This window comes from Engraulis encrasicolus, chromosome 16 (assembly GCF_034702125.1).
Source record: "Engraulis encrasicolus isolate BLACKSEA-1 chromosome 16, IST_EnEncr_1.0, whole genome shotgun sequence".
NCBI classification, from domain to species: Eukaryota; Metazoa; Chordata; class Actinopteri; order Clupeiformes; family Engraulidae; genus Engraulis; species Engraulis encrasicolus.
In genome coordinates, this window is record NC_085872.1 from 36,131,082 (window position 1) to 36,150,521 (window position 19,440).

The following is a 19,440-nucleotide window of genomic DNA, read 5'->3' on the forward strand; positions in this document are numbered from 1 at the left end:
ATAATGTCCATTACTTGGGCAATTCCATTCAAAAAACGGTGTCTTTTCGTATTTGCCTATATTTGACACTCATGCACTGTGCCTAGATTCACTTTACCCTTCAACCTTGGATTTTCACGCATGACCATTTGCCATGAAGAAACAATGACAATGGCTGACATGGAGACGTTTGTGTACGATAGTGGCGGAGAACACGGGTAAGAAGTGTACACAATAATCTTCCCAAGGCCTTTGTTAGAAATATGCCTTACCTGAAACAAATTAAGTTATGCAGTATTTAACGTCAGTTTAGTATGCAGACATATTTCAGAATCATAAATGCAACATATGCTAATGCTAACCACGTAAATTACTCGCGTGCTAATGTTTATATTTAGCCTGCCAGATTAAAACGCGTATGATTTCCTTGCCATCTTTCGTGTGATGACCACAATGCAGCCGTAAAAGTGTAGGTGCACTGCGGAACTGAGAGTGCTGGTTAACTTGGGTATCAGGCAGTGACAGATGAAAGCAGTTGCTCGTTGTTTTGAGAATTTTCGAACTACACAAAGACCGACACAGCTGTCAACTTGTTGTGTGGCTGTGCCGAAAAACGTTCTCGTTGAGAACATTTGGTTTGTCAAAAAGATATTTGGACCAACACGTTATGGGGGTTCCGTTGGTTCATTGAGATAGCCTATAAAAAGTGCATAGAAGCCTGTGCGCGAAGTTTCATCGTTTCATATCTATAGCCTACTTCCTGGTTTGCGAAGAAGTAGCATGGTGGTTTGAAAAACAACCGAAAGGAGACAGACACGGGAAACAGACTTATCTGATCTTTAATGTTAAATAGTACATCGCTGTACCACGAGAGTCGGTTGTGATGATGTTCCTAGGTTATTTGACTACAGAGGGCATTGTGTCGCTACGCTTGCCTGCAACAGCAGAACCAAAGGCCAACCATGGTCAACTCTTTACGCACAGTTTCTTATGTAAACCAAAGTAGAAACCTCCAACCTCAGTTTAGAAAATGCTTACATTGCCAACTACATTGCTACAGATATCCCAGTTCTATTAACTTGACGAAGACTTCTGCACTGCATGATACCATTGTTGTGTGTGTGTTGGATGTGGTTGTGAAATATATTGAAATCACTTGTTTGAAGTAATTTTAGTAGTAGTCCAACTGTGAATCCATAGTTCCCTCTTCTTACCATTCCCGTCATGCAGGGAAGCTTAATTCACTGTCTGTGAGGTTCAAGTCCAGTTCAACTGGAATATAAAGCATAATAAATTCTTCTTGTAACATGCACACCATTATAAGGGGGCTGCTGATGTAGAATTCCAGAAAATGCAAACACTATGGCACTAGTTACATGTAAGATTTTGCAGTGTTCCTTGAATGATTGATACTACACCTTTAGTTACATGTACGTAGTCTCGAGGCACTCAGTCAACCCCAGTAGACAGGCCAGTTTGCAGGATGACGTTTGCAGTTTACCGCTCTTCTTTATTTACCTTGCTCACTGACCTTGTTAAAAGCAGCATTTATAACAGTAATTCAGCCAATCTGAACAATCATTTTCTTTTAGGGAAGAGGAGGCAGAAAGTTCTGAAAGGAGTGGAAATGAAGACAAAGGGGATGGCGCAGGACAGGGTTTACCGGGAGGAGGCAGACACGCATTACAGAGACAAGATTCGAAACACAAGAGGAAGAAACACAAGCACCGCAGCAAGCACCGAAAACACAAACACCCCTCTCCCGAAGACAAGGACGGCAGGCACAAGCACAGGCACAAACACAAGAAGCGCAGACGCAGAGACTCTGTGAAAGGAGATGCCGGCGCCACCGTGGCAGACAACAACAACGCTCCCGTGGGCGTGGGCGAGGGCGAGGGTGAGGAGGAGGACGAAGAGGGGGGGCTCTCTCCCTTCTCGCAGAAGTCGCCCCAGCTGGATGACCTGGCCGCCCTGGAGGACCTGGAGAAGCAGAGAGCCTTGATCCAGGCCGCGCTGGACAGCGAGCTGATGGAGGGCAGGGTCCACTCCGGCATGGGGCTCATCCTGCAGGGCTACAACTCGGAGGAGGAGACCGAGTTCCAGGACAGGGTGCACAACGGAGATCCTGGGGTGCGGGGGCCGGACTGCTCTCAGGCAGCGAGGGACATGGCACGCAGGAGCAGGTGGGACTTTGGCGCTGCTGGTGGAGAAGCCGGCGGTTTCGCCTCCAGCTCCAGGCATCGCAGCCGAAGCCGGTCAAGGGAACGCCCAGCGAAGCCGTCTAGGGAAGAGAGGAGACGGAGCAAAGGGGGGGAAGGTGCAGAGTCCGACGGCAGGGCCCACGAGAGAGCCCACAGACGGTCCCAGGAAAGGAACTCCCAAAACAGTTCAGAACAATCCAAGGCACCGAGGACGTCTGCAGAGAACGTCAGCCAACCCTCGCAGTCCCCCGAAGAGCATGTTAGGAGCAGCGCCGTGAAAATCCCCCCCGAACGCTCTTCAGTGTCCAAGGAAGATGAGAAGTCGGCCCGGGCGAAATCGGGCGAGGCCAGGAGCCAGGTCAGGGCCAGACAGTCCAGCTCTAGAGAGAGGAGAGCCCGCAGGTTGTCCGAGTCCGACAAGGAACGGGACAAGGACAAGGACAAGAGGCCAGACAAGTCTCCGTCCAAAGACGTGCCATTGGGGAGAGACAACCGATCGCCTGCCCGCCATAAGCAGGGGCCCAGCCCCAGGCAACACAGCGCCTCCCCCAGGAGACGGGAGCATCACTCCCCGCAGCGTGCCGAGCGGAGGCCTGGTCAAGGCCCATTGGCATCCCGCCACAGATCTCCAGGCAGGAGGGGGCGATCACGCTCTCCAGAGAGGAGACGGAGAGATGGAGACGGTCCCAGATCCAACTCACCTGTCAGGTACCAGCCAGTCCTGTTGGGTAATTGTTGGGTATCATTGATGTACCTGTGTTCAGTAACCCTTGGATCTTTTATACTGGCATGCTTATTTATTTATTTATTTATTTATTAAATGTAATGAGTTATATTTTTGAGCAAAGTGATTGCACCCTGCACCCCTCAACAGTGCATGTCTACTCTGCATGAGGGTTATTATACAGTATGTCACCATTGCTCTGGTCTATATGGTTCTATATTGTTTTTACAGACCACGACCATGGGATGACATGGCAATGCGAGACAGAGAGGGGGGCAGGGAGCTGGCAGGTGGCAGACGCAGGCCCAGCCGCTCCCCCTTGAGGTCCCGCTCACCCAGGAGACGGCTCAGCAGGTCGCCTCTGAGACGCAGGTGCGTGCTTGACATGAGAATAAATAGCTTATTGTGGAAATATTGGAATCGTTGCTCAGCGGACCTTTTTTCATGTTTTTTTTCATTTTTCACGCTTTCTCTCTCTTTCTCTCCCATACACATGAAACTGATGTTGTTGTTTTTTTTACAATTGCCATCCATATTTTCCTGTCGGTTCAGGCAATGATAGTTTGACTTGTAGACATTAAACATTGTGTCTTTCGTACAGGTCTATGGACCGGGACAGAATGGGCCGTGGCTCACATCGGCACTCAGGCCCGTGGGAGCGCCCGGGGAGACGCCACCGAGACCAAGAGGACAAGTTCAAGGGCAGCCTGTCCGAGGGAATGAAGGCAGAGCAGGACGACTCCGATGATGAAGTGTAAGACAGAGACCCTCCCTATGCATCGACATCACCAGCACAGAACCATAGTCAGGGTTTTGCAATGGGTAGTAGTAACTACCTGTGCGTAACTATCTGGGATCTGGGAAGAGGATGTATGCAATTATGTGTGTGTTTATGTTTTGAGCAATGGAATAAATGTCCATTGATGTCTTTGCACAGTGAGGCCAAAGACAAATTTCTTGCTTGCATGGCAATAAAGTCTACTCTCTTCTCTTCTCCTCTGTCTGTGTATGTGTGCACAGGCTGTTGGACTATGAGGTTGATGAAGAGGATGAGGAGGCCCTCATTGAGCAGAGAAGACTGCAGCGTCTGGCCATTATACAGGTTCGTCAAGTCAAATGTACTTTATTGTCAAAAATCTATGTAACAGGGATAGCACAGAAGTTTGAAATTGCGTTTGACCAGTTTTTAATGTTCAGTTAAACTAAACATACATTTAAGACATTGACCAAAATCACCTACACACACACACACACACACTGTGCAGTAAAAAAAAAGAACATACATGAATTTACATACTTTCTCTGAGACATTCACCCATAACAAACACAACCAGACACAATCACACATACTGTACACATGTGCAGTAGAAAAGCTAACATACTGATACAAGACATGTACAATAAACATGTGTAGACAAGTGCTCTTTTTTAAGTCACAGTTAGCTTGTTAAAGCGAAAACAGCTGGCTAGTTTAACCTTTTTGCTCTGCTATTCTAGTTTGGTTTGTTGTATGGAGGCGGCGGGTATACTGTGAAGGGTCATGCTATTATCCAGTTGTGTGTATTATTGTGTTACAATCGGTTCACCGCTGTCCTATGCCTCCTGTGTTGTGCCGTGCGACTGGCAGAAGTACAAGGGCGGTAACGAGGACAGCAACATGTCGGGGACGTCGGAGCCCGGCAGTCCCCAGAGCAGCCCGCGCAGCCGCTCTCCGTCGCCCGACGACATCCTGGAGAGGGTGGCCGCAGACGTCAAGGAGTACGAGCTGGAGAACCTCGACACCTTCGAGGCCAACGTCATGGCCAAGCAGAACCTCCTCGCGCAGGAGAAAGAAGGTACACTCAGATGGTACACTCATGTGGCCAAGCTGTAACAAGCTGGAGCTTGGTTTATTAAAGGGACAGTTTGGTCAATTTCAACATGCAGTTGTATTGCTCACGCTACCCTTGATTTGTCAGTACCTGGTGATGCCACATTTTTCGGCTCAGCCCTTTCCGAGATATGAGCAATTCTAATGGGGGCAGCGTTTGTTTACATTTTTAAAAAATGAAACATAGGCCAACTCCAAATATTTTCCCAAAAGGTACTGCTGTTTGCTAGTTGTCTGCTGATGTTTTATAACCTTTTGGATGTTTTTGGGAATAAATAAAAATGTTTTTTTGAAATGTAAACAAAGAGCTGCCCCCATTACAATGACCAGGATCTCGGAAACGGCTGAAGAAGAAGGATAAAAATCTCAGGCACTGACAAGTCCAGGGTAGTGTGAGCATTACAACTGCATGTTGAAATTGACCAAACTGTCCCTTTAAGACTGTCGTAGGAGTGCATTGGGTGGATTTCTCATGGTCAATTTGTTGTACATGAATTGGATTGTCAAATGGAATACACTGTAATGATTGTTATTAACTAAGTGTAAGAATGTTGTTACAGTGTTCGTTATGCAATGTAGGCTTTTTTGGAGGAATGGCCTCGCATAAATAAGGTCAAGGAAACTTGCTTTTTATAAGAAACGAGTCAGTACATTGGTTTGGGGACATTTGAAGTCAAACAGTAGCAAACCTGCTGCTTTTTGAAACCACAGTCTGTGTGTACTGTGTCAGTATTGTAAATGTTTGGATTTGGAGCACCAATTAATGACACGTGTCTCTTCTCCCGTTGCAGGGTCCGGCGCAAAGAAGCCTTCGGCCCCGGATATGTTTACGGAGTCCGATGACATGTTTACTGCCTATTTTGATGTGAGTGCTCACTGTACCCCCGATCTCCATTGCACAGGTCTGTGACCTTCTGCCAGCTCACTTGTGTTGAAGTGTGCTGTGCTGCCTGGTGAAAGGGGATCCCCGGAGGTTGGGTTACGCACAACATCCAGTGTGAGCGCTTGTCTCATTGTCATAACCACAGTCTAAACACTTCGCTGTATGGGCTACTCGGATTCCACACGGTGCACATGTCACTGCCTCTCCTTGGAGAGAATACGACACACACACACACACACACACACACACACACACACACACACACACACACACACACACACACACACACACACACACACACACACACACACACACACACACACATATACACACACATACACATACACATACACACACACACACACACACACACACACACACACATATACACATACACATACACACACACACACACACACACCACAGTGTCTCGAAGAAGTCATTTGGCAAATAGTAAACAGTACACAGTTGAAATACATGACATGTACTTGACACAGTTGACGGTTGACTGTGTTAAAGAGATAATTGTTTTGTTCAGGGCCACTTTACCCAAAAGAGCTGCTGGGAAATACTGGTTGTTTCCAGCCAAGTCAAAGAACAAAGTTGAGCAATGATTGTAGAATTAGTTATTTTGCATAGCCCGTTTGCAGGTGCATGTTCAACAATGATCAATTGGGCCAATCCTGAAAATTACTGTGTCTGTTGAACTATGTTTAAATACTTGCACATCAGTCCAGTGAAACCAAGTCCTGTTTTGCAACGGAACGAGGCCACATTTTGAATAACCAGCAGAGGTTGAGGGTTAGTTGTCAGATAGTGTCAGTGTGCTGATTCATTCTGTTTATCTTGTCCCACAGAGTGCCAGGCTCCGAGCAGCTGGCATTGGCAAAGACTTCAAGGAGAACCCCAACCTCAAGGACAACTGGACAGATGCGGAGGGCTACTACCGTATGTTTCAGTTCTGCAATTTCAACTGATCGTAAAGCACAACATTAATGTAGTTTGAGCTCTATAAAGCCATTGAAGTTCTTTAAGTGCTGTGTGTTAATGCAAAAAGCTATTTCTTCTAATTCATGTTTTAATTCATGTGCAGTGTGTACTTTTTTTAGTAGTGTATTTCAAGAATCCATGCTGCTCGTTCACAAATGTTACCTTTTTCATGAGTACTTACCACCACCATCAAATTCTAAGTATTCATTATGACTGGGAAAATGGCACTTTTCATACGTGAAAAGTGGATCTTCTCCATTGTCGCCATTTTAAATTTCCGGGAATAGACATTTTTAGCTGGAAAACTTACTGTACTTTGGTCATACAAATACATGTTAGTTTACTTCTTAGTAAATATTAATGATCAAATCAAATTTAGTAATTAGGCATCTCAGTTTCCATGAGCAGCATAGTTGCAATACCTACTCTGGTCCCCATCCTACACAGTGCACCTTTAACCATTGTTATTTGTTATATTAGCATTAATGGTAACCTTTGCCAGGTTTAGCACATTCCACACCGCAGAGAGGTTTTGCAAACCATGACAGACACCCGTCTCTTTTCACAGGGCTTAACATTGGCGAGATGTTGGACAAGAGGTACAGTGTGTATGGATACACAGGGCAAGGCGTCTTCAGTAACGTGATCCGTGCCAGAGACACGGCCCGAGCCAATCAGGAGGTGGCCATCAAGATCATCCGCAACAACGAGCTCATGTGAGTTGGTCTGAATCGTACAGTATACGTACATAAGAATAGTAATATAGTAATAGTAGGGCTGTTCACCAGGTCTGTGTCATTCTGCACAGCTCAGCCTGGACTCCGTTGCTCGAAAATGTTGATGCTGACCAATTGGCAAGTTAGTAGATTGCCAATGACAAATTGCATTGCAACCAAGTACGTTTTCTAACTTGGTTGCAACGATGCTGTTGAGAAAGGCACCCCAGAGTGGCTCCACAAGCTCCACACAGCACTGGTTAACTGCTTCTTGCATTTGGGGGGTTAGAATGAGATAGGGTCAATCAGGACCACTGAGCACTTTAACAGATGTCGCGTAGTTGAGAAGGAATTGTTTTTTCAGACAATAATGGTGCCTCGCATGAACAGAGAGTTGTTTTGAAGGAATTTATTGGTGGCAAGGACGGACAAGAGGTTTATAAAGCCACACCTTCTAAAAACAAACCCAGAGTTGCCCTACCTGAGAGTTGCCCTACCTGATCTGTGAGAAGTGCTAAGTCAAGTTAAAGATAGATAATAAATAGATGGAGATGATGATGATAGGTATGATGGTGATGACCCTGCTATCTGTGTGCCTGTTTCTCAATTTTTCATAACTAGCTGACTAACAATACACAGTGTTGCAATATCCAATTTAAGCAACATAAAATGTAATGTTTGTTAACACAGTGCATTTGTTGCTAAATGAAGGATTGTGTGTTTGTCACTTTCAGGCAGAAAACAGGACTCAAAGAGTTGGAGTACCTGAAGAAGCTGAACGATGCCGACCCCGATGACAAGTTCCACTGTGTGCGCCTCTTCAGGCACTTCTACCACAAGCAGCACCTGTGCCTGGTGTTCGAGCCTCTTAGGTATGCATTGCATTACATTACACTACAAGTTACACTTTGCTGGCACTTTCATCCAAAGCGACTTACAGATGTTGCAGGGTATTGGTTACAGTCCCTGGTGCAGTATGGGCAACAGGTGCCTTGCTCAAGGGAACTTCAGCCATGGAAGGAATTGGTGAAGGTGGGGATTGAACCTGCAACCCCGTGATCTACAGTCCACATTCCTAACCATTACACCACAGCTGCCTCACATGCCCCACGAGTGTAGTGTAGAGTGGAATAGAGTAGAGATACTTCTTTAGTCCCGAAGGAAATTAAGATGTTCTATAGTAGTATAGTTCAGCATAACATGAGGGAAGGCAAGTAAGGAGAAAGAAAAAAAAAGTGTGCTGTCCTGCAATAGGTTTTCCCTGTCCTACACTGTCCTTTTGCCAACACTTCCAGACGCACTGTGTACTAATGTGGATACTTAGTCATGGTTGTCAGAAGATACACAGGACAGGCACATGTGGTTTAACGTGTAACATAGTGCATTGGATTGTAATGAATAGTTGCCACAGTGTAATGTTGTAAGAAGTTCTTTGTGCAGTGTCGAGTTCTGCGAAGGGATATTCTCACATCGATACGCACTCTGTGTAACGTAGATACGTGGTCATGGTTGTCTTGGCATTAGATAGAGGCCAAAAGGTCTCGGAAGGAATTAGCTGTGTTGCTGCATGTGTCTCCACAGAGCTTAGGTGACGTAATTAGCTTGCACTTATAAGCTTAGCTGTCTACTCTGTGAATAAGGTGTGTGGGTGCGTGTGCGTGAGTGCGTATACGCGTGTGTGTGTGTGTGTGCTTATGTGTGTGTGCTTACGTGTGTGTGTGTGTTTCTGTCTTGCTGCAGCATGAACCTCCGTGAGGTGCTGAAGAAGTACGGTAAAGACGTGGGCCTGCACATCAAGGCGGTGCGCTCCTACAGCCAGCAGCTCTTCCTGGCCCTCAAGCTGCTCAAGAGATGCAACATCCTGCACGCTGACATCAAGCCGGACAACATACTGGTGAGCCATCTTCATGCAGTGCAGTGGGGCCAGACATGAGACAGTGTTGCCGACCCTCATAAATGACACCCAAGGCCCAGCCGTGGCTCTAGTGGATGGGCACTGGACTGCTGTGCGGGCAACCCGGGTTCGATTCCTGGCCCGGGTCATTTCCTGATTCTTCGGCGTCTCTATCTCTCCCATCTCTTTTCCTGTCATCTCCCACTGTCCTGTCCGAAAAATTATAAAATCCCCCAAAAATGAATAAATAAGTGACACCCTCATGAATAAATACATTTCTACAATGAAGATGGTCCAAAAGGGCACAACTAATAACAACAGTGATGCCAGCCCAAATGGCACCCTTCATTTGCACTTCTAAGTCAGTTGCTGCTGTGCCTCAGGTGGCACATACAGTAATGAATGCCACTGGTGCGCACCAAAGCAGAAGATAATTGAAAGGAACAGGTCCGCCGCAACACTGTTCTTCGCTCACACAAAGTTTAATGGCACGATGTTTTGTACACTCAGTCCTTCATCAGAGTGCAAGCTGTATCCGAAACGTTGTGCCATTTACATGTCATTTTTTGGGAGCATAGAACAGTGTTGCAGACCTTCATCATGTCCTTTCAATTGCCACTGGTATGTAACATTGTCTACCCCTCTCTGTGTCTCTGTGCAGGTAAATGAGTCCAAGACCATTCTTAAGCTGTGTGACTTTGGCTCGGCCTCCCATGTGGCAGACAATGACATCACCCCGTACCTGGTCAGCCGTTTCTACCGGGCGCCCGAGATTAGTACGTTTTTCATCACAAATCATCTGATATTTCATCCATTTATTTCCTGCAAGTTTGTCACCTGTTATAGGTTTTAATCTTCATCATTAATATTTTTTTACGTCTAAGGCGGTGTAATTGACTGTCGATCGCCATAGAGCACAATGTGGGAAAAGTGTATTTTTTTACATAGTTTGTCTTGGTTCTCCCTGCAGTTATTGGAAAGCCGTACGATTATGGGATTGACATGTGGTCTGTGGGCTGCACCCTCTATGAGCTGTACACAGGCAAAATCCTTTTTGCTGGGAAGACCAACAACCATATGCTGAAGCTCGCCATGGACCTAAAGGGGAAGATGCCAAACAAGGTATGGAGGATTATGCAACTGGCGATGAGGGTTCAATTCAGTTCTTTATTTACGTCAGACACAAATGCATGGTCCATATCAAGGTGTACAGATGAATGAATGGAGGATTGGTGATTGAAGTGTCATGTTAATATAGCTTAGTCCAAATCTCTGACATGTTGATGGCACCTCCCATTGCCCAGCACCTACCAGTTTATTGTGCAAGGGTTTTTTCAATGAATCCACAGCACTTAATGAAGTTGACATTATTTCTGATTTACCAAAGCCAAACCACCGTTCAGTGACTAATGTGAAAATCAGTTGCCTCCCTAAAGGAAGTTTACTGCCACCCTGTGGTTCATTATGTTCAAGCAGCCGATAAAGCAGCAGATAAAGCGTTCAAAATGGGTGACCTAAGTTTCTTGCCTGCCGAAAATGAAAGGTCTTACGACGCCAATCCAAATCTTTAAAATTCACTGCTATCATATGTGAAATCCAGAGCACATGTCAAACTGAATCAGGATTTAGCTTGACTCGCTCTGTTCACTCCCATTCAATTTTTTTGTGAGTTAAGGCCCCATGAAAAGATACAGATTTTGGGTTGTGAATGAAATTTCTAAATTTGAGTCACCAAAAATGTTTAATTTCAGGGTTTTACTGTATATCATATTTCATATAGAACTGCACAGCATAGCCTTTCCAAGTGTCTCCGGCTAACCGCCCACCACCTTGACTAATGAAAGCTCTGCAGGAAACGCTGTAGCAGATAATGTTGGTGATAGTTGATGATGATGTGGTAGATGAACATCACATAATTTTTACCTAGAATGAAGCCATGCAGGTCTCTTTTCCATAATTAAAATGGGAAAATAAAAAGACCAAAAAAGCAATAACAGACCAGTCCACTCTTTCAGAAGGTTAGCTGGATTCCATGGAATGCTAAACAGAAGACTTAAGATGATGGGTGTCCTGTGTACCTGTGCACCAGTTTATTCTCTGTCACATTGTTTTCACTGTCCAGTGTTTTATACATTGTATTGTGCATTGAAAGACAAAGAGAAATGCAATGTCTCATGCATTGACTACATGTGTTTGTGTCTTCCTCTAGATGGCTAGGAAAGGCTTGTTCAAGGACCAGCACTTTGATCAAAATTTAAACTTCTTGTACAAGGAAGTAGATAAGGTTACGGAGAGAGTAAGTACCCTTTTTTACTTGTCGTCTTCCTCTTTGGCATGCTCAGGGAAAGTAAGCAATCTTTGCTGCCAAATTGTATACCTCATATTTGACTTTTGTTAGTTACAAGTTACAACAAGTAATAATTTCTGCCTCGACTTCTTGTGCTCTTAAATCCCAACTGCTTCTCCTCTTGCTTTTTCTCGCCTTTTCTTTTCTCTGTTCCTCTCTCTGTCTGCCTGTTCTGTGTCTCCTTGTAACCACAGGAGAAAGTCACCATCATCAGCACCATTCACTCTCAGAAGGACCTGCTGCCGGACATGATCGGGCAACAGCGGCTCCCGGAGGACCAGCGCAAGAAGGTCTTGCAGCTGAAGGACATGCTGGACCAGATCCTCATGCTGGACCCTGCCAAGAGGATCACCATCAACCAGGCGCTGCAGCACCCCTTCATCCAGGAGAAGATCATCTGACCTGTATCATCGGACCCTCTCTACTCTCCGCAGTGCAGTGCCGCTCAGTGCAACGCAGCTCAGCTCAGCTCAGCACACCACACCGGACTGATGAGGACACTCACTCACACTTAAGTACAAACTTTGCCCAAAAACACTGCTGCAAAAATCAGTGTATTTGTATATCTGCCAGGCTTTCTTTTTTTCTAAGCTTCTTGTTCGACGTTTTTGTTGTTTTTTTTCCTGGGCGCGTATTCAGTATGTATCAAAATGCATCAGGGGTGTAGACTATATGTTTTAGTTTGTCTGTTAAAGATGGGCTGTAGGATTTGGTGCTTTATTCTGCTTGAAGTCCATATTTTGCTGAATGATATGTTGAAATGAAGCTATGTTTTGCCACAAGTGTTAGATGAGCTTAGCCATTCATTTGCTGTTTGCAGACTCTAAAATCTGTAAATATTCTTTTCATGAACATGTTTTAGAGTAGACAAGAGGACTGTAGTCACTGGCAATATTTAAACATCAGTGATGCTCTAGCACAAATGCAAAATGTCACTGGGGCTTAACTCTTTGTGCGCTGTATCTGAAGAGTCAAAACGCCACACCACCTGTGTATGCTGTAGGGTGAGGTGCACAGTCATTGGTGGTGGGCTGAAAGACCGGCATAAATGCTGTACATGTCCATGTCTCCTTCAGGTGTGAGAGCCAGAGCGCCCTCAGTTTGCAGGCCCGTGCGCATGTCCTCGCTGTCGTTGTGTCTCTACCCGAATTGGTATCTCTGGGGGAGGTCCGGATGGTAACCACCTGCAAGGGAACGACTCCTCTATTCAGGCAGGTTGTGTGTGCTGCTTTCAGTACACTGAAGGCAAGTATACCCCGACCTCCCCTCTCAGAGGACCTCGGCCAGTCTCTCTGTCCTCATGTACTTGCCACGTTTTATAAGATGTGTCACCTGGGTGTCCTTTTAACTCTTTGTTTGGATTTTTTCGAGGTATACATGCATGTGTCAGGAAGATAATAATGGAACACGACAGGGAGTCGTCCATCTTTTTTTAGATGGTGTTACTCTGTTGTTTTTCCTCTTGACCGTAATCCAAAATTCATATGTAAAGGATGTTGCATCCCCAATTCAGCAGACAGCTGGACAAAGCTGGCAACACTTAAGAAAGTCAGAAGACAGGCATTCGGGGCTGGGTGAATGGTGGTACATTCATTTTCTTAAAACATACCTCTGAAATGGGCGGAACTGCATGTTGACATGTCCAATCTAGTCAATTCACCTGCGCTTTCCACCATGTTTCGTCCTAAATTGTTCGAAAACAAAAGGTTGCAAATGGTGCGGCTGTTTTTCTAAATGCTTCTGTTGTCTTCTATATTGCATTTATCTGTGTTTGTGACCATGTTGTCTTTTGATACAGGGATATTCCTGAATCTGGTGTTTGAATCTGCTTGTTATGAGCGGTAATTGCCTCTTTAATTTACTTCTTCAGCAATGTTTAGACCACCTTTGTAAGTGCTGTGTATATATATGTATACCGAAATGAAGAGTAAAATACACCAAAGTAGCAGCCCTTATAGTACAAACTAGTAAATGTTAAGCAGACCTTTTTTTATTTATTTTTATTTTATTTTTCATTCACTTGTGCATGTCAACTCAGCAGTTTTGCAATTCATTGTAAATACACAGTGAATGTGATCTATTAAAGGACAAAAAAATAAAAGATGTTTTTGTGATGAGCATAACGAAAAAAGAAATCACAAAGATCACTGTGTCTCTCATTTTGAAACTGAACAACCAGTTTCACCAATGATTTCCTTGATTTCAATAATGACCAAAACTGAAATCAAAACAAAAGAAAGTCAAAGATTCGCCCTATGCCCTTTAGAATTGTGTGCATTGCATTGCAGGAAAGCAGTAGAGCATCCAGCTGTGTTTCCCACCTCTAACTACTATTTGTGATGTTTCTCCCCGCTGTACCCCCCCACCCCTGCCCTGCCCTGCCCTGTCCTGGCCCCCCCTGGTTGCCGAGAGAGCGTCAGAGAGGCCCTGTGAGCCTCTGCCTGGCCCACCGCCTGGCCTGGCACGGCAGCCTCTACTCAGTCTGAGACGACGCCTCCGCAAAGCCACTCATCCAGGTCATGTCTAGTGGCATGTGTAGATGAGTGCCTCAAAAGCAATATTGTTTTAATAAGATGTACAGTCACACACAGGATATTGAATGGGCTGAACACCAAGTTATTTTACAGTGTGAGAGAAAATCAGTGTCATGGTGTTGTGATTTTGGTCTTGCAAATACAGCAAAATATGTGTTCTACTGTTACTGGGAGTTGTAATAGAGCAAAACACAATATTAAATAAGACTAGCCCACTATGTAAAAAAAAGTCTTGCATAACAACTGCTATGCTACTATGGAAAAAAAAAACATTGTACACAAAAACTGCATATTCAGATACTTCAGTCTGCTGTTTCCCTGAAATCATTCAGCAAGATGCTGGTTTACGTATTCTCTGTTTTAGGTGCAGGCCCTTAGAGAAGTCTCACAGGGAACCACTACTGGACAAAGGTTTCTGATCTAGAGAGAGCTCTTTTTAAGTTTTAATATGACTGCACTCTGCCATTATTTCTGACCCCTTACACATACAGTAGCTGGTAGGAAATATCATAGGAATATAAAAGCATACTTGTAGAGCACAAAATCCATAACGCTAAATTCTCAAAATTTTAAATGGAGAAAAATTGACATGGTGATATTACCACTTTTGATACATTATTAATAATGTGGTATATCTATACCAAGTGAGCAACATTTGAGGTAATGCCTTTTCAATCCTTTGTTACTGAAAAATCTCTACAGAAGTCTCTACAACTGTTTATACCATTGTAATCGTGTGTATTTGTGTTTTCCAGGGTAAGTTGCCGCTTCCCATTTTGGGCCATACAAGACCTCAAGTCCAGATTTCCTTGCTGCGCAGTTATTTTTGTGGAGTATGATTCTACTATAATTGCTTATGTAAATGGTGATGAAGATAAATGATTCTTTCAAATATGATCTATGCATAAAAACTGAACATAAAAAAAATAAAGTAATGATTGTTACCTTTTATCTTGTGGTGTTGTGTCGTTATTAATTAGATGAACAATTAGATAAAACTTGGGTTTTGACATTTTTATTTATAAAAAAAAAACATACTATATACAGGTTAAATTAAACATTGATAATAGATCAAGATCCTGTTATGTTTCTTGAATCAGGACTTACTTTTGTGGCCTTTTGTAAAATCAGTCCGAGCTTTCCTAGATGTTTTTTTCTTTGGAGTTTTTAATGGCTTGGTTTTAACACGAGGGGTTGATTTTACTGGGGCTGACATGGAACCTGAAGAAGGCACAGGCACAAGCTTCTCTGTTTTAGGATTTGGACAAGAACAAGGCCTGCTCACTGGAACAGTCGGTTGCTTTGGGGTGCTCACTTTGGACCGGTGTTTGGTGCGAACGCTCCTCGCCGTCTTGTGGCTTGTCACGGTGGCGCTCTCCAAAGGAGCCACGTCCATGAAAACGGACACCGCAGACCTGCACTCTCCTCTCCCCGAGAACTCTGACTGGGGGTCAGAGGGGTCCGGTTTCCGAGGCCGCGAACAGCACCTCACGATGGGGACTGCAGTCGCAGGACGCGTTCGTCCGGTCCTGACCCGTTCTCTCAGCACCGTTGCGGCCTGAAGCCTTTCCAGCTCGATCAGGCGTGAGACGATAGCAGGGATGGAAGGGTCCTGTACGTGCTCACCTGTCCATGCCATGTCCTCTGTCTCATCAGTGGAAGATATGCTTAGGCTCATGTTCAGCCATTTCAAGGGCCTCGGCAGGACCTCAGGGTATACCTGCAGCCCCCTCGGCAAGACCTCGGCATACGCATGCAGACCCTCCCCGGCGGCTTCTCCGCCAAAAAGGTCTGGGTCGCTGTCAAAGGGCTCAGGTCTCAGGTCCATCCCCTGGGGCTGGCTGCTTCTGGCAGGCAGGTTATTTTCTGTCTCCTGGTCCGAGACATCACTTTCGTTCGAGTGGTAGGCCGTGTACCCCGCCATCCTGCCAGGTCTCAGGTCCATCCCCAGGGGCTCGCTGGCTCTGGCAGGCAGTGTGTTTCCTCTCTCCTGGTCCGAGACGTCACTGTCGTTCCAATGGTAGGAAGTGTACCCCCCCATCCGGGTACAGCGGTAGTCTGGGGCAGTGCCATGCACACAGAAATCCCCCTGTCCCTGCCCGTCAACATTTGTAGCCCAAAAGTGGTCAGAACTGCTCACCCCATCTCTGTTCACGTACCACTTGGTCTTGGTCAACTTGTGGCTCTTGGAGATCTGGATTGGGGTGATCCTGAGCGAAGGGGTGCTCTGGACGTGCCGTAGCGGTGGCGCTGTCGCTGTTCCCATGGTGTCAGTCTGCTGCTTAGCCTCTCTCCATCTCTGGGTCAGCAATCTTGGTCTCATGCTGGTGAGCTCCCCCAGCCTGGGTTGCACATGAACAACAGAGAAAGGTTCCAGTCATAAACAAATACCTGCAGATACCACCGACAATATACATGAAAGGGGGATCTTCTCCATGGTCAGCCATCTTGAATTTCCAAAAATAGCCATTTTTAGCTGCAAAAATGACTGTACTTGGACCATACTAGAAAATATTTGTATTTTACTTAGTGCACTTTCATGTAAAGATCAAATTTGGCAATAGGCAGCCCAGTTTCAATGAGCAGCATAGTTGCAGTACCTTTTTTGACAATTTCCTGCACAGTATACCTTTAACTCATACAAGGCACACTCGAATGTGAAGGGACACCCAGCCCCAACCACCCGGTGAAGGGCATTACACCAAATCGTGGGCCTTGCCTTGTACTATGGTTGCCAACCACCCACCGACACACACTACGACACCACTGTGACAAGTGGATGTGCACTGCAACTTTGCATATAGATAAGACCTACTGTCTGTATTAGGAAGCCTACTGGGTTTATCCAGCATTAGAAGAACGGTAGAACTTTCTCTGCAAGCTCTGTTATTGGGTTTAGTGAAAGCCGAAAGCCCAACTGGGAAACTCCAACTCCCGTTGTCATTGTGACACAGCACTCCACAGCACACAAGTGTTCACTGCACACAACGAAATTGCATTTATGCATCACCCGTGCAAGGGGGCAGCCCCCAATGGCGCCCCAAAGGGAGCAGTGCGGCAGGACGGTACCATGCTCAGGGTACCCCAGTCATGGAGGAGGGTGGGGGAGAGCACTGGTTAATTACTCCCCCCACCAACCTAGCGGGGTCAGGAGTCGAACCGGCAACCTTTGGGCTACAAGTCTGACGCCCTAGCCACTTACCCATGACTGCCATGACTACCCATGACTGGTTGTTGGGTTCAGGTGGGTGATCTAGGTAGGCTACTGAGATGCTGCAGTGAGTGAGTTCAAACACAGTTAAGCAGCTCTGGCAGCCGTGAGCAGACCGGTCACCAGATGCTGCCAGAGGACTGGTGTGCATTTCTGATTTATTCACCACACATCAAGGTGCCAGTCAAGGGCAGTGACAGAGGATGTAATGAAGACTTTGTTAATATTATCCCCTTGTTTGCCCATCGTAAAAGCAAAATAAAAAAACAAAGGAGTAAAGTCACTGGTGCATGCAACGTGTGTTGGTGTGTGTGTGTGTGTTCATTTTCTATTGTTGTTGAATGTCCTGAAAGTGTGTGTGTGTGTGTGTTCATTTCCTATTATTATTAAATGTCCTGAAAGTGTGTGTGTGTGTGTTTCCAAGACGGGGCCATTTTTGTTGTGTCTTTGTGTGTTTTCATTTTCTAGGCCTATTATTGTTGAATGAAAGTGTGTGTGTGTTCATTTTCTATTATTGCTGAATGTCCTGAAAGTGTGTGTCAGTTTTCTGTTATTGTTGAATGTCCTGAAATTGTATGTGAGTGTATGTGTCCAAGACGGGGCCATTTTTATGGTGTGTGTGTGTGTGTGTGTGTGTGTGTGTGTGTGTGTGTGTGTGTGTGTGTGTGTGTGAGAGAGAGAGAGCGAGAAAAAGGACAAAGTATTTGAAGCGTTCTTACAGTGAATGTGAGTCCAGGGGTCCATGGCATCCAGAGGACTCTCTTTCCAGAATTGCACTGCAGTTGTGCACCAAAGCCTATTAACAAAATGTGTTTAATAACCATATTTTAAACATCCAAAAATGTGTATGACCTCGCTCCATTCTCTTGGTGATAGGCTACAGCTAGGCCCTACCTCATTAGATTTTCCTCTGGAGATGTCGAGTTCCTCAAGGCGACGAACCAACTGAGAAATGTAGTCATCCTAAGTAAATAACAAAAACACAACAGCAATAAAATGGGCATTGATTGCGCACACACCTACGGTAGGCTATGACAAATTGGCTGCGGCCATCACTAAATAACTTCGATTCCCAGATTCACGCTCCCATCTCATTACACTCCCATTTCATCTCGCTCCCACTAGCCAGACTAACGGTACCACCGCCATATTACGGAGCCAGTTATCTTGTTGATGTTAGTTTTTTGTTTCTAACCCTAACCTTAACCCTAACCCTAAACCTAACCCTAACCTTAACCCTAACCCTAAACCTAACCCTAAACCTAAACCTAAACCTAACCCTAAATTGCTTGTATGTGGCAGTATATGATAATACGTGAAATATAATCGGGTGGGGACCGCAAGTCCGGGAGTGATAGAAACACCGGGGACCGCACGTCCGGGAGCGAACTCCGTTGGGAGTCTCAGTCTGTATGCCAATAACTTCACCTGGCTACAAGGGAGGGGGAAAACATTCATTCAGCATGGGTTTAATGGTCTACTGCTCAGCAGCTAGGAAATAATTAACATCTTCTTCAAGTGTTTGTAATTAAACATCGCGCTCATGAAAGCTAGGCCCTACTCTAGAATATTGTCTGAAATAAATTGTTCCACTCACATTAAGTTTGTGTAATCCACTGAAGTGCTGTGAGAAGACGCCAGCGTCCCCCCTCACTGCCGACCGCCGCATACTGGAAGACCCTTCTAAACAAAATAAACCTGCTCGAAGTATGTGCTGGAAAGCAGACATGCAGCCGATAGACGCCTCTCCGGGCTACTGACCCGCGCTTATCAATTGAACATTTTCATTTCCACCTGTTATTCTACTCCTCTGCACTTTGGAAACCTGGATCAATAGACTCCCGAGTGACCAGAGCGGTAATGATACGAAAGCTCTCAGGTTTCAGCTATCTTCTTCTCCCATTCAGAAACTTTCAGCGGCTGTAATGAATCGGGCAGCCAAGCATTGCAATCAGTCCGTGCGCGCAATTACGCATTTGTTGTTGTGGTTGATTCCATAAATGGCTATTTGCTTTCCAGGTCAACTAAGTTGCAACCAACCTGATCAAAAAGGGGAAAGGAGCGCCCCTTACAGCCATGGTAACGTGAGCC

General features: G+C 45.4%; 2 protein-coding genes across 4 annotated transcripts; one reads left to right on the forward strand and one right to left on the reverse strand.

Annotated features, from left to right (window-relative positions):
* Positions 1-136: 136 nt before the first annotated feature.
* On the forward strand, positions 137-15,089 carry prpf4ba (pre-mRNA processing factor 4Ba). Of its 3 annotated transcripts, none has more exons than XR_010038179.1 (16): positions 137-197; positions 1,572-2,888; positions 3,136-3,276; positions 3,506-3,658; positions 3,925-4,006; positions 4,532-4,739; positions 5,566-5,639; positions 6,515-6,605; positions 7,216-7,363; positions 8,098-8,235; positions 9,104-9,257; positions 9,919-10,033; positions 10,228-10,379; positions 11,467-11,553; positions 11,799-14,549; positions 14,894-15,089. XR_010038179.1 is itself a non-coding variant. In XM_063219504.1 (15 exons), exons 1-15 carry the CDS (start codon positions 145-147, stop codon positions 12,003-12,005), a joined length of 3,120 nt encoding a protein of 1,039 aa, XP_063075574.1. In that variant the 5' UTR covers positions 137-144; the 3' UTR covers positions 12,006-15,089. The 3 variants fall into 3 exon arrangements, 1 of the variants encoding a protein (XP_063075574.1); XR_010038178.1 differs by having other exon boundaries at positions 11,799-12,119; positions 12,681-15,089; XM_063219504.1 differs by having other exon boundaries at positions 11,799-15,089.
* A 48-nt stretch (positions 15,090-15,137) lies between these two features.
* LOC134465703 (uncharacterized) lies at positions 15,138-19,440 on the reverse strand. The gene is made up of 4 exons (XM_063219506.1): positions 18,947-19,440; positions 18,244-18,312; positions 18,069-18,145; positions 15,138-16,480 (listed from the first exon to the last, which is right to left on the reverse strand). Exons 1-4 carry the CDS (start codon positions 19,076-19,078, stop codon positions 15,235-15,237), a joined length of 1,524 nt encoding a protein of 507 aa, XP_063075576.1. The 5' UTR covers positions 19,079-19,440; the 3' UTR covers positions 15,138-15,234.

Coding starts and splice junctions, on each gene's coding strand:
- prpf4ba (XM_063219504.1), top strand. CDS start 145: ATGACAATGGCTGACATGGAGACGTTTGTGTACGATAGTGGCGGAGAA. Junction 3,277..3,505: donor AGGTCGCCTCTGAGACGCAG/GTGCGTGCTTGA, acceptor TCTTTCGTACAG/GTCTATGGACCGGGACAGAA. Junction 3,659..3,924: donor GACGACTCCGATGATGAAGT/GTAAGACAGAGA, acceptor ATGTGTGCACAG/GCTGTTGGACTATGAGGTTG.
- LOC134465703 (XM_063219506.1), bottom strand. CDS start 19,078: ATGTCTGCTTTCCAGCACATACTTCGAGCAGGTTTATTTTGTTTAGAA. Junction 18,313..18,946: donor GTGGATTACACAAACTTAAT/GTGAGTGGAACA, acceptor TTATTTACTTAG/GATGACTACATTTCTCAGTT. Junction 16,481..18,068: donor CCCCTGGACTCACATTCACT/GTAAGAACGCTT, acceptor TGTGCAACCCAG/GCTGGGGGAGCTCACCAGCA.